The sequence below is a fragment of the Melanerpes formicivorus genome, unplaced genomic scaffold (genome assembly GCF_026170545.1).
Source record: "Melanerpes formicivorus ecotype bairdi unplaced genomic scaffold, bMelFor1.0.p_v2 SCAF_3, whole genome shotgun sequence".
NCBI classification, from domain to species: domain Eukaryota; kingdom Metazoa; phylum Chordata; class Aves; order Piciformes; family Picidae; genus Melanerpes; species Melanerpes formicivorus.
Window position 1 is genome coordinate 34,974,056 of NW_027142355.1, and position 16,809 is coordinate 34,990,864.

At 39.1% G+C, this 16,809-nt stretch overlaps 1 protein-coding gene across 3 annotated transcripts in view; it reads left to right on the top strand.

Moving 5' to 3' along the window:
- The first annotated feature begins 298 nt into the window (after nucleotides 1-298).
- ARID2 (AT-rich interaction domain 2) overlaps nucleotides 299-16,809 on the top strand; it is a 111,390-nt gene continuing 94,879 nt past the window's right edge. For 2 of the 3 annotated variants that reach the window (XR_010992140.1, XM_068170308.1), the window contains exons 1-3: nucleotides 299-980; nucleotides 1,146-1,239; nucleotides 2,366-2,463. Coding sequence is in view for 2 of the 3 variants with exons in the window: in XM_068170308.1 (XP_068026409.1) it covers nucleotides 889-980; nucleotides 1,146-1,239; nucleotides 2,366-2,463 (284 nt within the window). In the remaining variant the exon portion in view is untranslated. Of the gene's footprint in view, nucleotides 981-1,145; nucleotides 1,240-1,458; nucleotides 1,804-2,365; nucleotides 2,464-16,809 lie in introns of those variants that run through there. The other variant, XM_068170315.1, reaches the window with a different exon arrangement.

Consider the following 16,809-nt stretch of genomic DNA (forward strand, 5'->3'; position numbering starts at 1 on the left):
GAGGCCGATCGGCACGAGCCTAGCAAGGGTGGGCCCTTTCCCCGGCCCCTAGCCCCGGAACCACCGGTAGTAGCCGTTTTTTTCCTCCCCTCTTCTCCTTCTCCCTCGCCTCTTTCCGCCCGGCTTTGTGTGAAGTTTGCGGCACATTGCAGATGAGCCCTTAGCGGCGAGAGGAGCCTATTGTTCCCCGCCAGGAACTGCTTGCTGGGGCTGTGCTGGCTTTTGCCTTTAGAGCTGCCTTCTGCAGTACCAGGACCGGCCTCCGGGGTCCGCTGTGTTGCGCTCTCGTCCAGGCAGAAGCACGGCGGCCTCAGATCTTTTTGTCTGAGAGAGAAGAGAAGTGAATCCCGCTGCCGCCGCCACCGCCGCCGCCGCCGCTGCCGTAGCTGTACAGTGTGTGTGTGTGAGAGGGAGCGAGCGAGCGAGGGAGAGGGAGATCGCATGGAGCCGCGGCTGTAACACACACACACTGTCAATACCTCACTCCGGCTCCCCCCCCACCCCACCACAACAGTAACCCAATTCATTGTGTGATCCAGCAGCACCATGTTGAGTCTCATGTGCAGGCTGGATCGGTTGGGTTTGTGGTGCTGAGAGGCAGCAGCAGCGGGAGGAGGAATTACTGAGAGGTGCCCCTCTCCCTCCCTGCCTCTTTGCCTGTGTGTTGTGTGGAGACAGGACTCGCAATTACCACACTCTCTGGGCTCCCTTATTCCTTTTAAACTTTTTTTTAAACAAGCCCCTCTCCATGGCTGATCCCCGGCCGAGCACGGGCACCTGGGTCTCTTAAAGACGAGGAGGAGCCGGGGATTGTTGTTGTTGTTGTCGGCCGATTTTTTTTTTTTTTAATTGGATTTTTTTTTTACGAGAACCTTTTTTAATACAAAAATGGCAAATTCGACGGGTAAAAACCACGCAGACCAGCGGAGAAAGGGACTCGCTTTCTTGGACGAGCTGCGGCAGTTTCACCACAGCAGAGGGTGAGGAAAATGGGGAGATGGAACGGGAGGGGGGGGGGGGAGGCTTTTAAACCGACCAGATCCAACTTCCAGCCCCTTCCCTGAAGGACACGGCAGCCCCAGCGAGGGGAGAAAAGGGGGCAGAGCTGACAAGTTGTGGTGTTTTGTGTGTATCTCCTTTGGCAGGTCTCCTTTTAAGAAGATCCCTGTGGTGGGTGGGAAGGAGCTGGATCTTCATGCTCTCTACACCAGAGTCACCACTTTAGGCGGATTTGGGAAGGTGAGTGGAAGTTTTAATTTGGGTTTCCCTCCCACTAACCTCTTCCCAAAAGTCTCCTCTGACCCCCGGGGGCGGCGGGGGGAGCCGGGGTGGCCGGGAACCGTCCTATTTAAAGCCGGTTAGAGAAGGTGGGGGGTGGAAGAAGGAAGCGAGCAGATAGGCAGGTTGGTGGCTTGGCCTTGTCGGTGAAGCGAGGAAGGGGGATCCAGGGGTACGGCGTACACCCTGCTCGTGCCTCCCCCGCCTCCTTCGGAGCCCCTCTCCCCTGCCCCCCTTCCCAGGGAGAAGGCGAGGGGGGAGCAGAAAGCTCCGGTCGGCGACAGGCAGTTTCTTTCGCTTGTGGTGGCAGCTCTGTGTGTGTGTCTCTCTCTCTCACACTCAGAGGGAGAGACAGAGGAGAGAGTCTGAGCGCAGTTTTAGTGCAACTCAAAATTAGCGGGCATGTTTAACATCGATAATCGGCACGGAGCATGGGCTAGGAAACGATCCTCGCAGCCGGGGGGGGCCGGGCGCTGCCCTTCGAGCCCTTCCCCGAGAAAAATAACAAAAGGGGCACCCAAGACGGTGTGTAATCAAATAGCCATCTTTAGGCTTCAAGGCTAGGGACAGAAATGTAGGCCTCAGAAGAAAGGCCTCTCTGTGCCTGTGGATCTGTCTGGGGGGGACCCCCCGGGCCGGCGCCCCCGCGCCCCGCAGGCCAGGGGGCGCCCCCGCCAACACTTCCCCGCATTATTTTAAACTTCTTTGGGTTTTTAACGGACCGCGTTAGGATTTAAAAGGGGGCGACAGAGGGACTCCCGATTGGTTATTGTCCAGGCAGTAAAAACAAAAACAAACCCCAAAACAATACCAACCCTCCCGGACGTTCTCCCCGAAAATAATAACCTATATATTGAATAGTGAGTACAGTAAAATACCGGCGAAACCCGAGGTTATTTGCAAGGGGGAAATACTACCGACTGTCAGTAAAATATATAGTCCTAAACCCCATGTACATTGTTGTTTATTTCTTTTTACATATTTATCTATTTGCTTCATGGCAGCTTGTGGTTTTCTGTGGTGTTCGCTGTCAACGACATGTTTATGTGTACGTTGTGTATCTCGGCCTGTGTGTTGTTTTTGACAGGTATCAGAGAAGAATCAGTGGGGAGAAATTGTAGAGGAGTTTAACTTTCCCAGAAGTTGTTCTAACGCTGCCTTCGCTTTAAAACAGTATTACTTGCGGTGAGTGCTCTCAAGCTGTTGCACTAGTATTTTTGAGTGTGGGATTATATTTGGGTTTTAGTGTGTGCAAGAATAAAAATATCCCTGCTCTTTAAAAATGCGATAAAGCAGAAAGAACTTGTAATTCCTTACTGATCTGGGGCAATGATAAGTTAAAAGTAATTCTATTTTTTTAGTGTTTTACTTGGTATTTTACATCTGCCAGCCTTTAAACTTTGAAGGGATCCGAAGTGTATATAAACAATGTATGACAGAGCCATTTTTATTGATTGTTTCAGAACGATGGAACTAAAGGACTCTTACTGAGTGATCATGTTGTTATAGTTACAGAAACTTAGCTTAATTTTTGGAGCACTAAAATGTGTTGATACATGTAAACTTGTTTACTGCTCAGTGGGGTCAGACATTGAATGAAAATACATCTGCAGGAAGGTAGACTGCTTTGGATAAATTACACTGTTTTCAGTTACTAGCAGCATAGATGATTTTTGCATTACAAAAAGCTAAATATTTTTACCTATTACTTGAAAAGTAGTAGTTTTTTTTTTCAGTATTTTAAAATGAGATAGCATTCCTTGGAGTGGTACAGGTTATTTTTTGTGATGCAGCTTATTTTTAGCATAGAGTTCATACTGAGTATTTTAAATTAGTGAGTGTGGTACTGTTCAGTTAGTAGATGTTTTTCCTAATTTTTATTAACTTTTGGTGATTGTGGGAAATGATTTTTTTTTTTTTTATATAATGGTTTTAGATGCTTTATATAGACAATTAAATTTGGAATAAAGTTTTATGAATGTTGGTTAAGGAATGTAATTTTATGTTTCTGGATAGTGTAAATGATAATTTTTGTGCAATTAATGATAATACAGATGTCTAATAAGTACAAAAGATGTATGGGCTTTTGGACTTATGTTTTGGTGGTGTGAGTACACACAGGCTTCATCTGTGTCTAGTTTGGCCTTCCGAATTAGGAAATACAGTAATTGTACAGGTGCAGTTTCTATTGGTTGTCCTAGATTGACTTCAGCTTGAAGCTGTAGAGTTCATAGCACAGTGGAGCAGTTATTGAGTTACAGTGATGTCTGGAAACCTGAGTCAGATATCTGTAGTTAGTGAATTTTTCTTTTTTTCAGTGGTGACATATGATTGCTTTGAGGTCCAGACTAAGAAAAGGAATTACAATTTTTGACAGCTTTAGCAAAGTTTTTGATTGCTAGCAGGCCTAGAAATGAAGTGAGAAGCTCTTCAGGATATCTCTCTTTGCTGTGTTGGGGTTTTTTGGCATTTGGTTGTTTGTTGTTGTGTTTTTGTGTTTTGGTTTTTTTTTTTTTGGGGGGGGAGGAAGGGTGTTGTGGGTTGTTTCTTGTTGTTGTTTTTCCAGTTCTATTTTGTTTTTCCCTCTGCCATGTAAGGTAGTGTTGCTGAAGATTTCTTGGATTATAGAAAACACTTTTTTTTTGCTTTTTGAGTTTTTCTGCTGGACCTTGTAATTTATTACTTTAGATTTTATGTACAGTTTGTGAGATGGTAGGTTTTTGCTTTTTACTATTTCCTTTTTATTTCCTTATTTAAGTGTTTGAATGGAGTAGCTTTTTTACAGTATGCAATTTGTGTTTTCATATGTATTTTGAAGGTATATGGTGTGACAGTTAACACAATGTTAATAATAGCCTTCTAATGACTGTTAATTTGTAATCAGCTGTTTAATTTAGAATTGGACATATAAAAATGTTAGTGTGCTGGTATTGATGCTGTTTAAAGTACAGGTGCTAAAAATGCATGCAAATTATTGAATAATAGCGAAGTTTATTTATTTGAAATTTAGAAAAAAGTTGATAAGCAGTTAAGGTGAAGAATCTTTAAAAATGTTTGATCATGATCTGTGATTTCCTTAGGCCATTCTGAAATAAACTGTCAAGGTTGTTGGTTTTAGGGTGGATTGCATTTTAGTAGTTGTCTTGGCTGTGATATTTTTGTTTGTTTCTTGTTTGTCTTGGATTTTTGTGTGTGTGTGTGTGTGTGTTTGTTTTTCCTAAATCAACTGCTTTACTCAGTGTTGCTTCTCACATAAGCTAAGTTTGATGTGAACTGTTTCCCAGCTGAGTTCACCTTCTTACACTGCAGTAAGAGGGCTGCATATACACATGTATCTGTGCTTAGCTTTAACCTAGAAGGTTTAGGTGGGGATTTGGTGGGGCATGGGGGGAAGTAGGAGAAGCTATAGTGATAAATTTGTGAAAAGGATCTTGATTATCTGTGTTGAAGAACATAACCTGAGGTTTCTTACCAGGCTAGATTTTTATGAATTGCTGAGCAATAACCTTTGGGGAAAAAAAATGTTACTCAAGTCTTAAGTATGACTATTTTGTTGGCCTTGGTATTGTAATGACTTTGCAAACACAGCCAGACAAACTGAGGCCTATCAACTGTTATGTGTATTTTTATCCAATCATATGTTGTGTGTCCCATAAAATGAGGAGGCATCTGCATGGCAGGTGTGGGACCCTGTTGAATTCAGAAGGATTTATAGTGTGCATCTACATGAACACATTTGCAGCTTTGGATTCATGATGGTTTGTGATGAAAGTAGCTTCTTTCTGTGAAACATCTGGTGTACCATGTTCACCGAGATAAGATCTCAAGCTACATGAGCCATTTGCTCATTTTACGGTGTTATTTCTAATAATGCTGTCATTTTGACTTATAATTGCTGTGCCAATAATTTAGAAAGTTGAATTATTTGTGTGACGTCAGTAGTCCTACTGGCTTGATCAAGATGAATGTTTTGCAAAACAATCATCAGGTTATTTTTTTTTCTAGGCAGTTGTGAGGTGTGCCTTTTTTGTTTAAAGAACTTCTTAATTTTGGCTGTTGTAGAATTTTCCTGGGTGTCTTTGGGAATGTACTTTGGGCATGTACTTTGGGCTTCATGAAAGATGTGACTCCTTTGAACTTTGGGCATAATTCTGATAGGCTTTATGATAGGTGATATTTGAATGAGTAATAGACAATCCCATCCACTTTGTAGTGCTCTGTCTTTTCTCTCACTGGATAAAGTTATTTGTAATAGGGAAAGTCTGAACCATTCAGACTTGGATTGTGTTGCTTTGAGTTGCCTGACAGGTGAAGTAATTTATGCACTGTGGCTCTTAGTGAGCAGTCAAAAGCCACAGTGCCTATAACCATTGATAGACTGTACAGCATCAGAGTGTACAATTCCCTTGGATGTCGTGCAAATTAGCTGTTTCATCTCAATTAAGGTGAATTAGTAAAATATCTTCTAAATGCTTCTCTAAAGATTATTTTATAATGTTAATGAAAATATTTTAATGTAGAGTAATAAATGTAAACATCAGTAATGTGGACTTTTAAGTTTTTGTTGGTAAGCATACAGTAGGTGAAAAGTAAGTTAACATGAAATATAGCCTGGGTTTTATGTCAGTGGTTGGTTAGGTTACAGTCCTACAAAGAATTGGGCTGATGTGACCTCATGTGTTAGTGTAAGGTTCTGTTGGTTTTCACGTGAGCGTAAGCGATACATTTATTTCTGTGGTGGGCCTTCATCGACTCTCAGGGAGTGAGTGACCTCGTAAACTAAACACACAAATGAGGTATGCTTAGCTGAATTAAAATCAGTTTCTTTTTAAAAGGTATTTATCTGCATACAGAGAAATTATGTGAAGGTACAGAAAGTTTAGAGTCTCAGTTCTGCAGATAATTTCTGGAAGTTGGGAAGCAGGTGTATGTTGTGTCTGGCAAAGGCTGCCATAATTAGTTAGTACTAGTTAAAGGTGAGTAAGAATTAACTGTTGTAAATATTGGGGAGGTAAAGGGAAGTCAAGTAGAAAGGAAAGAAGTCAGTTCATAAATTAAAAGTTTGTATAAAGTTGTTATAAAGACAAGCCATTATGCTGAATTTCCTGAGATTATAGATGGATAGATAGATAGTAGGATGAAAAAGTATGAGCAGTTAAAAATCAAACAGGTATTGACAATAAACAAGGAGAGTTCTTGAGAGAGCTGATGATACATAGAAGTAATTGGATCTTCAAGGTGCCACCTAAGAAATTGAATAATAGTACTGTGCATTAAAAAAAAAAATAAAGGAAAAAAATGTTTTAAAAGGCATGAGCTCAAGAACTAGATAAAAATAAGGAATTCTGTTCTGAGTAAAATAATTACAGAAATATTAGGGAAACAACAATAAGCAGCCTGGAATTTTCCAAACAAAATTACTTTACAAGAGTTTTCTTTGCTATTATTTGCTCAGTGTTTAAAATTAGGATGTGATACTACAAACAGCATCTGCACACAGGTCAGTGAGTATAGAGGAGTACAGGACTGTCTTCCTTGCCAAATCTAGTTGCAGGTTCAAAGCCCCAGTGGATGAAGAAAATGTAGCTGTAGTAATCTTTTACATGTTTTCTAATATTCAAATACATTTCAGAATCTCGCATTAACAAATTAATTATGTATGTTGATAGTTATATAACTGAATGCAAAATTGGTTGAAGGACCATAAACAGAACAAAGTGTAAAGTATAGATTTGGTGAGTCACAGCAGTTTTAGGTGCTGAAAGAGTAACATCAGTGCTTACATATGCACTTAGTAATACAGGTTTAGGCATATTTAGTGTCTGGATTGATTATGAGAAGGTGAATAGTACACATGACATTATCAGGAAAAGATAGTGGGAAGAGTTAAACACCAGTCAGGGCAGAAAAGGGAAGATTATCTAAATAAATTAGGCATGTTGTTAGAAAGTGCAAATGAGATTTAGTTTGGAAAATGCAAGCTAAAACAGTTGAGAGACAGTAATTGAAAACAGGTATTCATTGTGAGGGAATAACCTGGAAAGCAGTATTGCTGAAAAAGGGATAGGAGTGATACCATGGGCCTGATAATCCTGTCAGTTTTGTGCACCCAACTCGCTTTCATATGAAAGGGATTTGTGCATCCTTCTGACAGGAAGAACAGGCCCCAATTTGCAACATGATATATAGACTTTTATAAAAGTCAGAATTAGTTTAGGTTGCATCCACAGAGGCATTGGACAAAGGAGGTGAGCTTTTGTATGAGATTGTGTGACTATTTGGAATACCATTTCACTTTCAGAGCCTTTGCAACAGGTGGGGCAACCTCACAGAAGCTTAGGGAAGCGCAACAAAATGTTAAAAGTAGACTGAAGTAACTGGTTGATTTAAAAGCAGTTTGAGGAATGGATGTGTCTTACTTGGCTAAATTAGTATTTTGAGTGAAAAGGGGAAATGGTAACTCACAAGCATTTTGAAGGGCCTAAACACTTTAAATTGAGATAATTTTGAATAAGAGGATGTGTTAATGTGTAGGCTGAGATGAAACTAAGGGAGAAAATTCAGAGCAGACAGCAGTGCAAAAACCCCAGGATAACCTGTATACCTACAGTATGCCAAGCAGAGTAGGAGGGAAACCCATGCCATGGGTCATTCAGAACTAACCTGGTATAGGCACTAGTACATGTGCAGCAGGTACCAGGATTGGCAGTGAGATGGCCCAGGTGACACTGCAGGTTCTGTTCATCAATAACACTATAATGAAAACCTTGTTCTCGCATAACTGCAGTCTTTTTTTTGCAATATTGCAGACTTCACCTGTGGAATCTGTTCATTTTAATGCCAGAACTACTAACCTACACAGAGCAAGTTTCTGGCAACACTGTAATAACTGTGGTGACTCTTAGGACTTAGTGACTCTTCTAATAATTAGTGGAAAGTTTATGTTAAGACCATTTTCTAATCCTTAACTGAAACTATCAATTTATGCTTTAAAATTATTAATAGCTGTGGTAATGTCTTAGTTTTGAATAAATTGTAAATTTATTGCAACAAGATCAAGAATGTATATGGGTTTTCTTGTGAAGGGCTTTCTAGGCTAAGAAAAGGGGGTTTTATTTGTTATGTTAGAGTAAGTAGGCTTTGATTACCTTGTTTATTTGCAGTATCATACTCTTATTTTTCTTTTCTGAGTTTTCCCCCACTTTTGCTAATAATGAAATAGAGAAGTATCCATTGTTAAAGTTTGACAGACAAGCTACTCGATGTACACTGAGGTTCAGACTGTTACTTTGAGAGTGCATGTCAAATAAGAATGAAATCCAAATACAGTAAGGCCTTTTTAATTTTAATAATGCTGGAATCCAGTTGTACACAGGCAGGTTTTTCTTCCTGAGTCTTAGTTAAACCATCCATAAAAGGAGGCTATTATTGTTTCCTATCTTTTAACAATTCCTCTTTAACTGAGGAAGCACTTTAAAAAATAAAAAAGGGTAATGTTAGGTTCTGTGCATGGCAAAACTAACAACTAAGTGTGTAACAGATTATAAAAATGGATTGTTTGTGATTTGTTTTGCCGTGTTTTGTTTTAAAATGCTTGTTCAGAGTGATGTCTTGGAGTTCAGATGGGGCTCCTTGGAGTAACTGTAGTACCATGCCACAATATTAGAAGACGTAGTTCACAGAGAGAATTTGGTACAGGCCAGAGATCCCATCATGTGGTCTTGTTTCTGGTTATCAGTCTGATACGTATTTATTCAATGGCCTTACTTAAATAATTTGTCATCTTTTTGTTCATATTTATAAAGTGGGTACACTGATGTTTGTTTGCCTATCTAACGGAGAAGTGTGAGACTGTAAGCTCTTTAATGCAGGGATTGTGTCTCTTCATCCTTCCATGTCATATCTTAAATATTTGAAAATGAATATAAATTAGGAATATATGAGGAAAATAAAACTATTCATAAGCTTGTTTGCCCTCTGCAGTGTTGAGAAGCAGAAAATATAGCATAGATGAGAGGAGGAACAATCTTTATTCCTTAGGGAATAAATAAACTTGGGATAGCTAAGCAGAGAAATATTGGAACCGTTGAAAGAAAGAAGCTTATCTTAAGGAAGGATAATAAAACAGCAAGATGGTACCCAGAATAGTGAGCTTAGGCTTTGCCTGAGGCACTAGATTAGTGAGCTAGGTATCAGATCTAAAATACAGTCTCCTTGGAGCAACAAGTTCAAGTCTAAACAGCCCTGAATTAGATTTTCAGCAGCAAGGTAGTGACACTGAGTTCTCTACCTTTTGTTTTCCTATCTTTGAACTGAATGTGCATGTATTTATATTAACTTCAGATAAACTGGACCAAGCCAGTTATGCTGCAAGAGGGATTTCATAGTATTACAGGAGTAGAGCTTTGTTGAACAGTGCACTGGAACATGTTTGTCTGCAGGAGTGAACTGTGGTCGTACTATTTTCCTTTTTATTGGTGTGGGAGGAGCATCTGTTCAGATTAATAGCCTTTCAGAGTAATTTACAGTGTTACTTGTCAATCTGTAGGTACCTAAAGTACATTAAAAAACCCTACAAAGTATGGCACTCGTTCTGTTTCAGAGATACTTTTTCTCTCTGTTAGGTGCATTTTTCATATGTTTATGTGCTGAAGTTTAGATGGGTCATACTTATGGCTGCATGCATTTCTCCATTGTTACGTGCTGTGACGTCCGCAAGTTGGCCTCTTGCCTCCCAGTCCAAAGGTTGCTATGCTTCCATGATAATCCACATGTAGAGATTCTCAGCTCTGTAAATCACTAAATCATATGACTGACTTTAATAATCTATGTTAAAGTTCTTTGAAGAGTATTTACTAGCAATGTGTATTATGAGGGGTAATGTGTTGGGGTAACATTTAATTTGGGATACATCCCATGGGCTTCCTGAAGCTGAATGAAAACAATTTACTTTGGGGGCAAATCTAGCATGTTCTGTATGTTAACAATGACTATGGCATAAGATAGATGTAGAGCTCTATGTTTGCTTGCTTTAAATTATATTTGCATTGGAAGAAAATTTGTGGAAATAAACCTAGTAACAGTTCTTTCTTGTTTTGTTCAGGAGTATCTGGGTTCTAGTGACTTTGATTAAATGATGTAGAATCCAGGTGATGGCCAGGTCAACAGTGTGGTGTTACAGAGTTCACGTATGTCTTGTGTAGTTATAAGGAGGAGAGCACAATTTTAGCACTGGAGGTTACACAGTTGTTTCTTGGACAGTTTTCTAATATCTAACAGTGTATCTTCACATAACAGCAAATACCTGAAGAGAAAATTCAGGAATGACCCCATTGAAGTATTAATGTACAACCTTAATGTTGTATCTAGAGGATATTCTTTGTAATAGATCCTTGTACTCTCTGTGGTAAAGGGGAATAAATTCCATGGCAGTTTTAATCACTTCTATCACTGGGAGATAACTTCTTTCCCTTTCATAATTTGTACACACAGTTCTGTCTCATTGTTCAATGTAGTAATTGATGAATCTCAGTATTAGTTACTTCTCAGGAGGTTTTGAGTGTGCTTTCTGACCATCCTTTCCCCACTGCCTTGGCATCCATGGTCATGCCAATGTGGGCCCATTCAGAAACCCTTTCCTTTGCAGCCCACAAGCAGGGAAGGAATTTGCTGTTGCAATACTGTTTATCCTGGCTGCCTAGCACACAGGTCTTTTTGTTTCTCATTCTCTGCTAATGATCATCTTAATCTTTGACTACAAGCTGGAATTCATCATCTGTTCTGTGACCCCTAGATGTCTGTACCCATTGACTGCACATGGAATATTTACTGTAATTGAATGAATTTCTAGTTGTGAAGAAAACTGAAGGAAAGAAAAGGTGTATGCAGGTAAAGGGCAAGAGGCCAAAGCACTAAATGTCAGGTGCCTAGCAACAGTAAAATACTGAATTTTACAGCAAAAGTATAATGGTACTTGAAAAAAAAAATTAAATCTGCAGATGTGGACATGCAGAACACACAAAATCCAGATGAATATCTAAAAGGTATTTCACAGATGATATCTAAAAGGTATTTCACACACCTGAAAATGTGCTTTCAGGTACTCTGCAGACCCAGGCAGGCATTGCAGCATTGGTGTGCATTTCGCTTGTTCTTCTAAACTAATTGTTGTAACTCTACGGTATGGAAATACAGTAAATTTTTTCTAGTGAAAATGTTGGGTTTGAGCACAATTATGTACAAAGGCTGACCCCTGTAGTGAATTACTGAGCTTAGTTGAATTTGAAGAATATAGAGGGCCCTAAATACTGGAATACTTTTAACTAAGCAGTTTCTCCTTTTCAGATACTTCTAAGTGCTTGCTTTCTTTTGAACTATCTAAACTGTTACCCTGTTTAATGTTTTGTGCTTCTCTGTTTATATAAGATTAAGTTATTTATTAGAAAGACATTATATAGTCAATGCAATGGAGTCATCATAGATGTGTAAAAGGTTACAAAATCACAATATAATACTTGGTGACAGCGACTTCATCCCATGCAGTATCATTTCATTAGCATGTCCTGTAGTTATATGTTGTTGTTACTGACATATAGGTACATTCCTAGAAAGATGTTTTTTGTACTAGATTAATACAACTCCTTTTTTTTCTAGTTATATTTACACAAGTCCCATTTTTTTCTGTAGTAATTTCATTATCTTAAGAAGCAGTTTAACTGTATTTTAACAGTTAGTCAAGCTGTTGAAGGAAGTGCTTCTTAAGATCAAAGAAAAATGTTACTTTAAAACAATCTAGTGCTCAGCATGTAACTGTAAACAAACACCCAATTTCCTTACATGTACTGGATATTTCTGTATGGATATTTGTATGTGATACAATTTAAAATTATGATTGTCCATAAATATATGTGCCTGGTAGAATGCAAAGATACTCTGTTTGGTTTATGGTGACTTGATACCTTTTAAGTCTGCTGCAAGAGCTGCGTTTGTGGACTCTTGCCCACTTGGAATTCTCTCTACATCTGCTTAGGGAGAATCTAAGTCCTCTTCAGAGCTGGGCTGAAATTGGTGGCATCCTGTGTCAGTCTTGCAGTGTACTTGTAAAGGTCAGGTGTGTAAGATCTGGACCATGCATATTAACCCAAAATGTGCCTGCTTTAGCAGGGACAGAAAGTAAAAAGTGAAGGCAATAAAGATACATTCAAAAGTTAAGATACCAAAATATGTGTAAACAGCGTTAAATTTGTTTGTTGTCTTCAGTATGTCTTTCTGTGTAAGGGAAAGCTGCAGACTCTCAAGGCTTGGTTGTTGTCTTCTTTTTTAAAGAGTGTATGAAAGCAATACAATTTGGTTTTCATATTGGTGAATTAACTGAAGCATGGTTTGGTTGTTGTTGGTTTGTTTTTTTTGATGGGGAGAGGGCTGCTTGATAATCTAAGTAGGGGAAATTGAACTGCTCCTATTTCTTGTTTTCAGAAACTCATCAAAGAATCTACTATGTTTTTTATTATAATTTCACTAGTATAGTGTGAGCTGTAGCATTTCCAACTTACAGTACTCAGAAGGTCAAAATAAATACGATTAAAACCTTTTTTTGTGTTGTGGACGTAGTGACGGAAAGTTACAGTGAAGTAGGCAGAACACAAATACAATTGTTCACATACCATATAACATACAGCAACGTATTTGCAGGTTGGACTCGATGATCTTTGAGGTCTCTTCCAACCTTGGTGATACTGTGATATAAATGTACAATATTTATCTGATTACAGTATTAGCTGACACTTCAAAGGATGCATTGTACAGGAGTCTGCTGTAGAAGACCACCAGCTATAAGCAGCTCTCTGGGCTGTGACTTTCCTCCAGACTTTTTGGTTCAGATGGTATCTATTTTCTATGGTTTGTGGCTTCAGAGACTATATATAATTCTTGACTTGGCAGCTGCCCATTGGGAATGCATACATCTCCTGACCAGGCAGCCAGTTGATCCAAATGTGCAACTTGGAGGCTCTAAGGGGGTTGTGTGTGTGTGTTCTGCTAGGTTGTTGGCCTTTCAGAAGACATGTGCACTGAATAGTCAGCTACCCATCTGGGAGGCACATGCAGTTCGGCCAGGTAGCGCGGTCTGCTTCTACAGATGCTTGTAGGCCAAAGAAGAGGGAAGAGGAGGTCTTTTGAGGTATTTTAATGAGAGGGGGGAAGACAGGATAGATAGCTGAATTACAAATGAAAGGAATGTGAGTGTAGAGTGAGCTGGGTGCATTCATGCATTGGGGAGTATTGGTGGAGAGAATAGAATAGAATTAATCAGATCAGAAAAGACCTTCAAGATCATCAAGTCCAACCTGTCACCGAACACCATCTAATCAATTAAACCATGTCACCAAGTGCCTCATCCAGTCTCTTCTTAAACATCTCCAGTGATGATGTCTGGACAGCCCATTCCAATGGCCAGTCATTCTTTCTGTGAAGAACTTCTTCCTAACATCCAGCCTAAACCTCCCCTGGTGCAGTGAGAACACTGTTTGGAAGGGTGGATGGGGTAGATACTGTAGAAGGAACAGGAGGAATTATGTAATCAAACGCTGTTAAGTTAGTCTTTAATGGCCAACTCCCTCATTTAAATCGGTCACTAGATATTAATTGCTGTGGCCCAGACGCTGGGTTGCTACTGAGTGAAGGCTGTCATTTGTAAATTGCTGAGTGGTCTCTGACTTGAGTTGTAACATCTACTTTCTGCATTAGGGTTCCATTTACTGATACAAAAGTAGTGGTTCTTCAGCATCTATACTTACACTACCAGTGCTGCATGAACAGAATTAATTCCTGTCCTGTTAGTTTATAGTTTTCATTAGCACGGAATTTACCATTTTCATTTCATTTAAGAAAAAAAATGCCATCACAATTACTGTTACTTTTATCCTTATATTAAAATATCATAAAGGCATAAAATTGCCTATAATAAAGTAAAGGATTTTTATCTCTTGCTTAAAGAACTTGCACGGAGAAAGGTCTTATTTTGGAGAATGTTTCTTCATGGGCCTTGCTGCGTTTAAGAAAGCTGAGGAGGATACAGTTGTGGAACAGTAAAGGTTTCTACTCATGCTGGTGTCACTTTGGAAAAAAATATTGATTTTTATTAATTTGTTGGTTTTGTATGTTGGTGATACAAGAAACACATAGTTTTATTATTTATGTGTATCTGTATCTCTGTGTGTATATATATATGCATACCATATACAAGAGTGGATGTTGGTTTGGGATAGGTTGTGTGGACTTAGTGTCCCACATCTTACACATAACATATATATATATGTTAAGAGTGACTTTTCAACACGAGAGGAAAAGATGTAATGGAACTAACTTTCAGTAATTCTAAGAATTATTTTTTGGACCTACAAACACAAAGATTTATAGACAGAAGTTTGGATATTACACGTGTAGGTATGTGCCAAGTACTGTTTCCTTTTGACAGTTTGTGACCGTATGTGGGATAAAGCTTGCTCATCCTGGCCTTTAGGCTTCTGTAATTTGTAAAGAGAACTTCTAAATTGAGCCTGCTGTAAGCAGAGTGTTTGAAATGACTTGTTTTAAGTGGCTCCAAGTTACGAAATGCAGGTTTTTCTGATCAAAATAATTGGTGGGTAGAGGGCAAAGGAATCAGTGAAAGATGCCAACAAATTGTATTTTTCGTGCAACTCTGAAATTTCTCCCATGTTATGCAGATGTTAGTATGCACCTACCTAGTTTTTGTTTCTGTCATGGCTAGAATTTCTTTTGGTATTAATTTTTTTATTTTATTTTGTAATGTTTGAATAAAGATAATGTCAATTTGTGTTTAGCAGTAGTGCTTATTGCCACTGTCTTTTGAGCTGTCAGCCTCACCAGTGTCTCCAGAGAATAAAAACCAACACATTATTTAGGAGGAGTACGTGTCTCCTTTCTCTACCTTTTGCCCTACCTCGGTGCATGGAGAAGGGTGGAAAAAAGAGCGTAGGTCATAATTCTTGCTTGCTTATGTGCATCAGAAATTATTGCTGTTATCTTACATAGCAGCTTGTGGTATCCCTTTTCAAGCAGACGGTCCTGCTGTCCCTTGAGTAGCTGCTGTGCTGCTGGTGTTGCCTCCCAGTAGTCCTATGAGCTCTGCTTTTAGGGTTTTGTTGGTGAGAGCTGGGTTGTTTTGTTTTAATAGTAGAGATCTGCTTTCATGAAGAACTATATTAGGGTTCTACTATGTTAACTGCAGAGAGACAAGCTAGGACATTCTAGTCTTGAATTGCCTCGTTCTTCTATTGTTTATGTATTTGTTTATTTGTAATAAATCAACTTTAGCAAGTTATTAATGCTACCTAGCAAGTTATTCATACTGCCTTATGGGGAAATAAAAAAAAAAAAAGGTGGGTTTTGTTTGTCTGCATTTTAAGTTTCTGGAGGTTGTCACACCTCCAGGGAAGTCCCAATATAGACTAGGCAGAGAGAACTACACAGGGAAAGCACTCCACACATTTAGGGAAGTACTCATTTTCAGTAGCTCACCCTCTGATTTTGAACTGGTTTTTACTACAAACAGATGAATTATTGTCACTTAGGTAATTTTCAGGGCTTAACAGTTGTGTTGTCGTCTTGGAAGAAATTTACAGATGGGGTTAAATAAGGGGGGGGGGGGTTTCTAATATTACAATGGATCAGCAAATTAATGAGAGTGGTCAAATTAGTAAAACTTTCAGGTCTCAGGGTGGTGTGTGTATACTAAATGAGGAAGAGAAAGATCAGAGCATCTTCGTTTTAAAATGAAGGTACATGATGATGAAAGAGGCTGCTGGTTTTGCAGTACTTTCAAGAAAGCTGAGTAGGGATATTTTGCCAGGAGTGGTCCTAGAACAGGAGAGCTTTCATAGTCTAAGGTTGTCATGCTGAACGTTTGTGTGTGTATAGGTTTTATATGCAAAAAAATGTGATGATTAATGAGGCAACAACAGACAGATTAATGCAGTATGGAAAGAAAAATGGTACAGTTCATCAGAGAATGATACCAAAAACTACAAGCGTTGAGATGAGTGTAGAAGAGACTGAATTACGCTTGAAAACATTTCCTTTGACCATGAGAAATTCTTGTGTAATCAAGATAGATAATCAAACAAAATTATGATAGTACCATGAGGATATTGGGTGGAAGGAGAACAAATAGCATGAACTTAATAATTACACAGGAGATGTGTGGCTGATTACGCACAATGTAAAACTGATAGTTAAAGTTGAAAATAGAGTGTAAGAAAGCAAGTATAAAAATCTGCATGATTAGGATATTTTGTAATGTACCGTCAGTAAGGGAACAAGAGACGTCTTAGTACAGATTTCAGTGTTTGTCAGGGAGGGAACAGAAAGGCATTTGAAAACAGATACTGTTAAATTAGGTTCTGCCAAGGCGGAACTGTGATAGTTTGATAACTCTTACGGTGGCAACTGAAATAGCTAAAAAGATGATGATAAATTCCAGGAGCTGTCCAGTTGTCCAGCTGTCCAATTTGA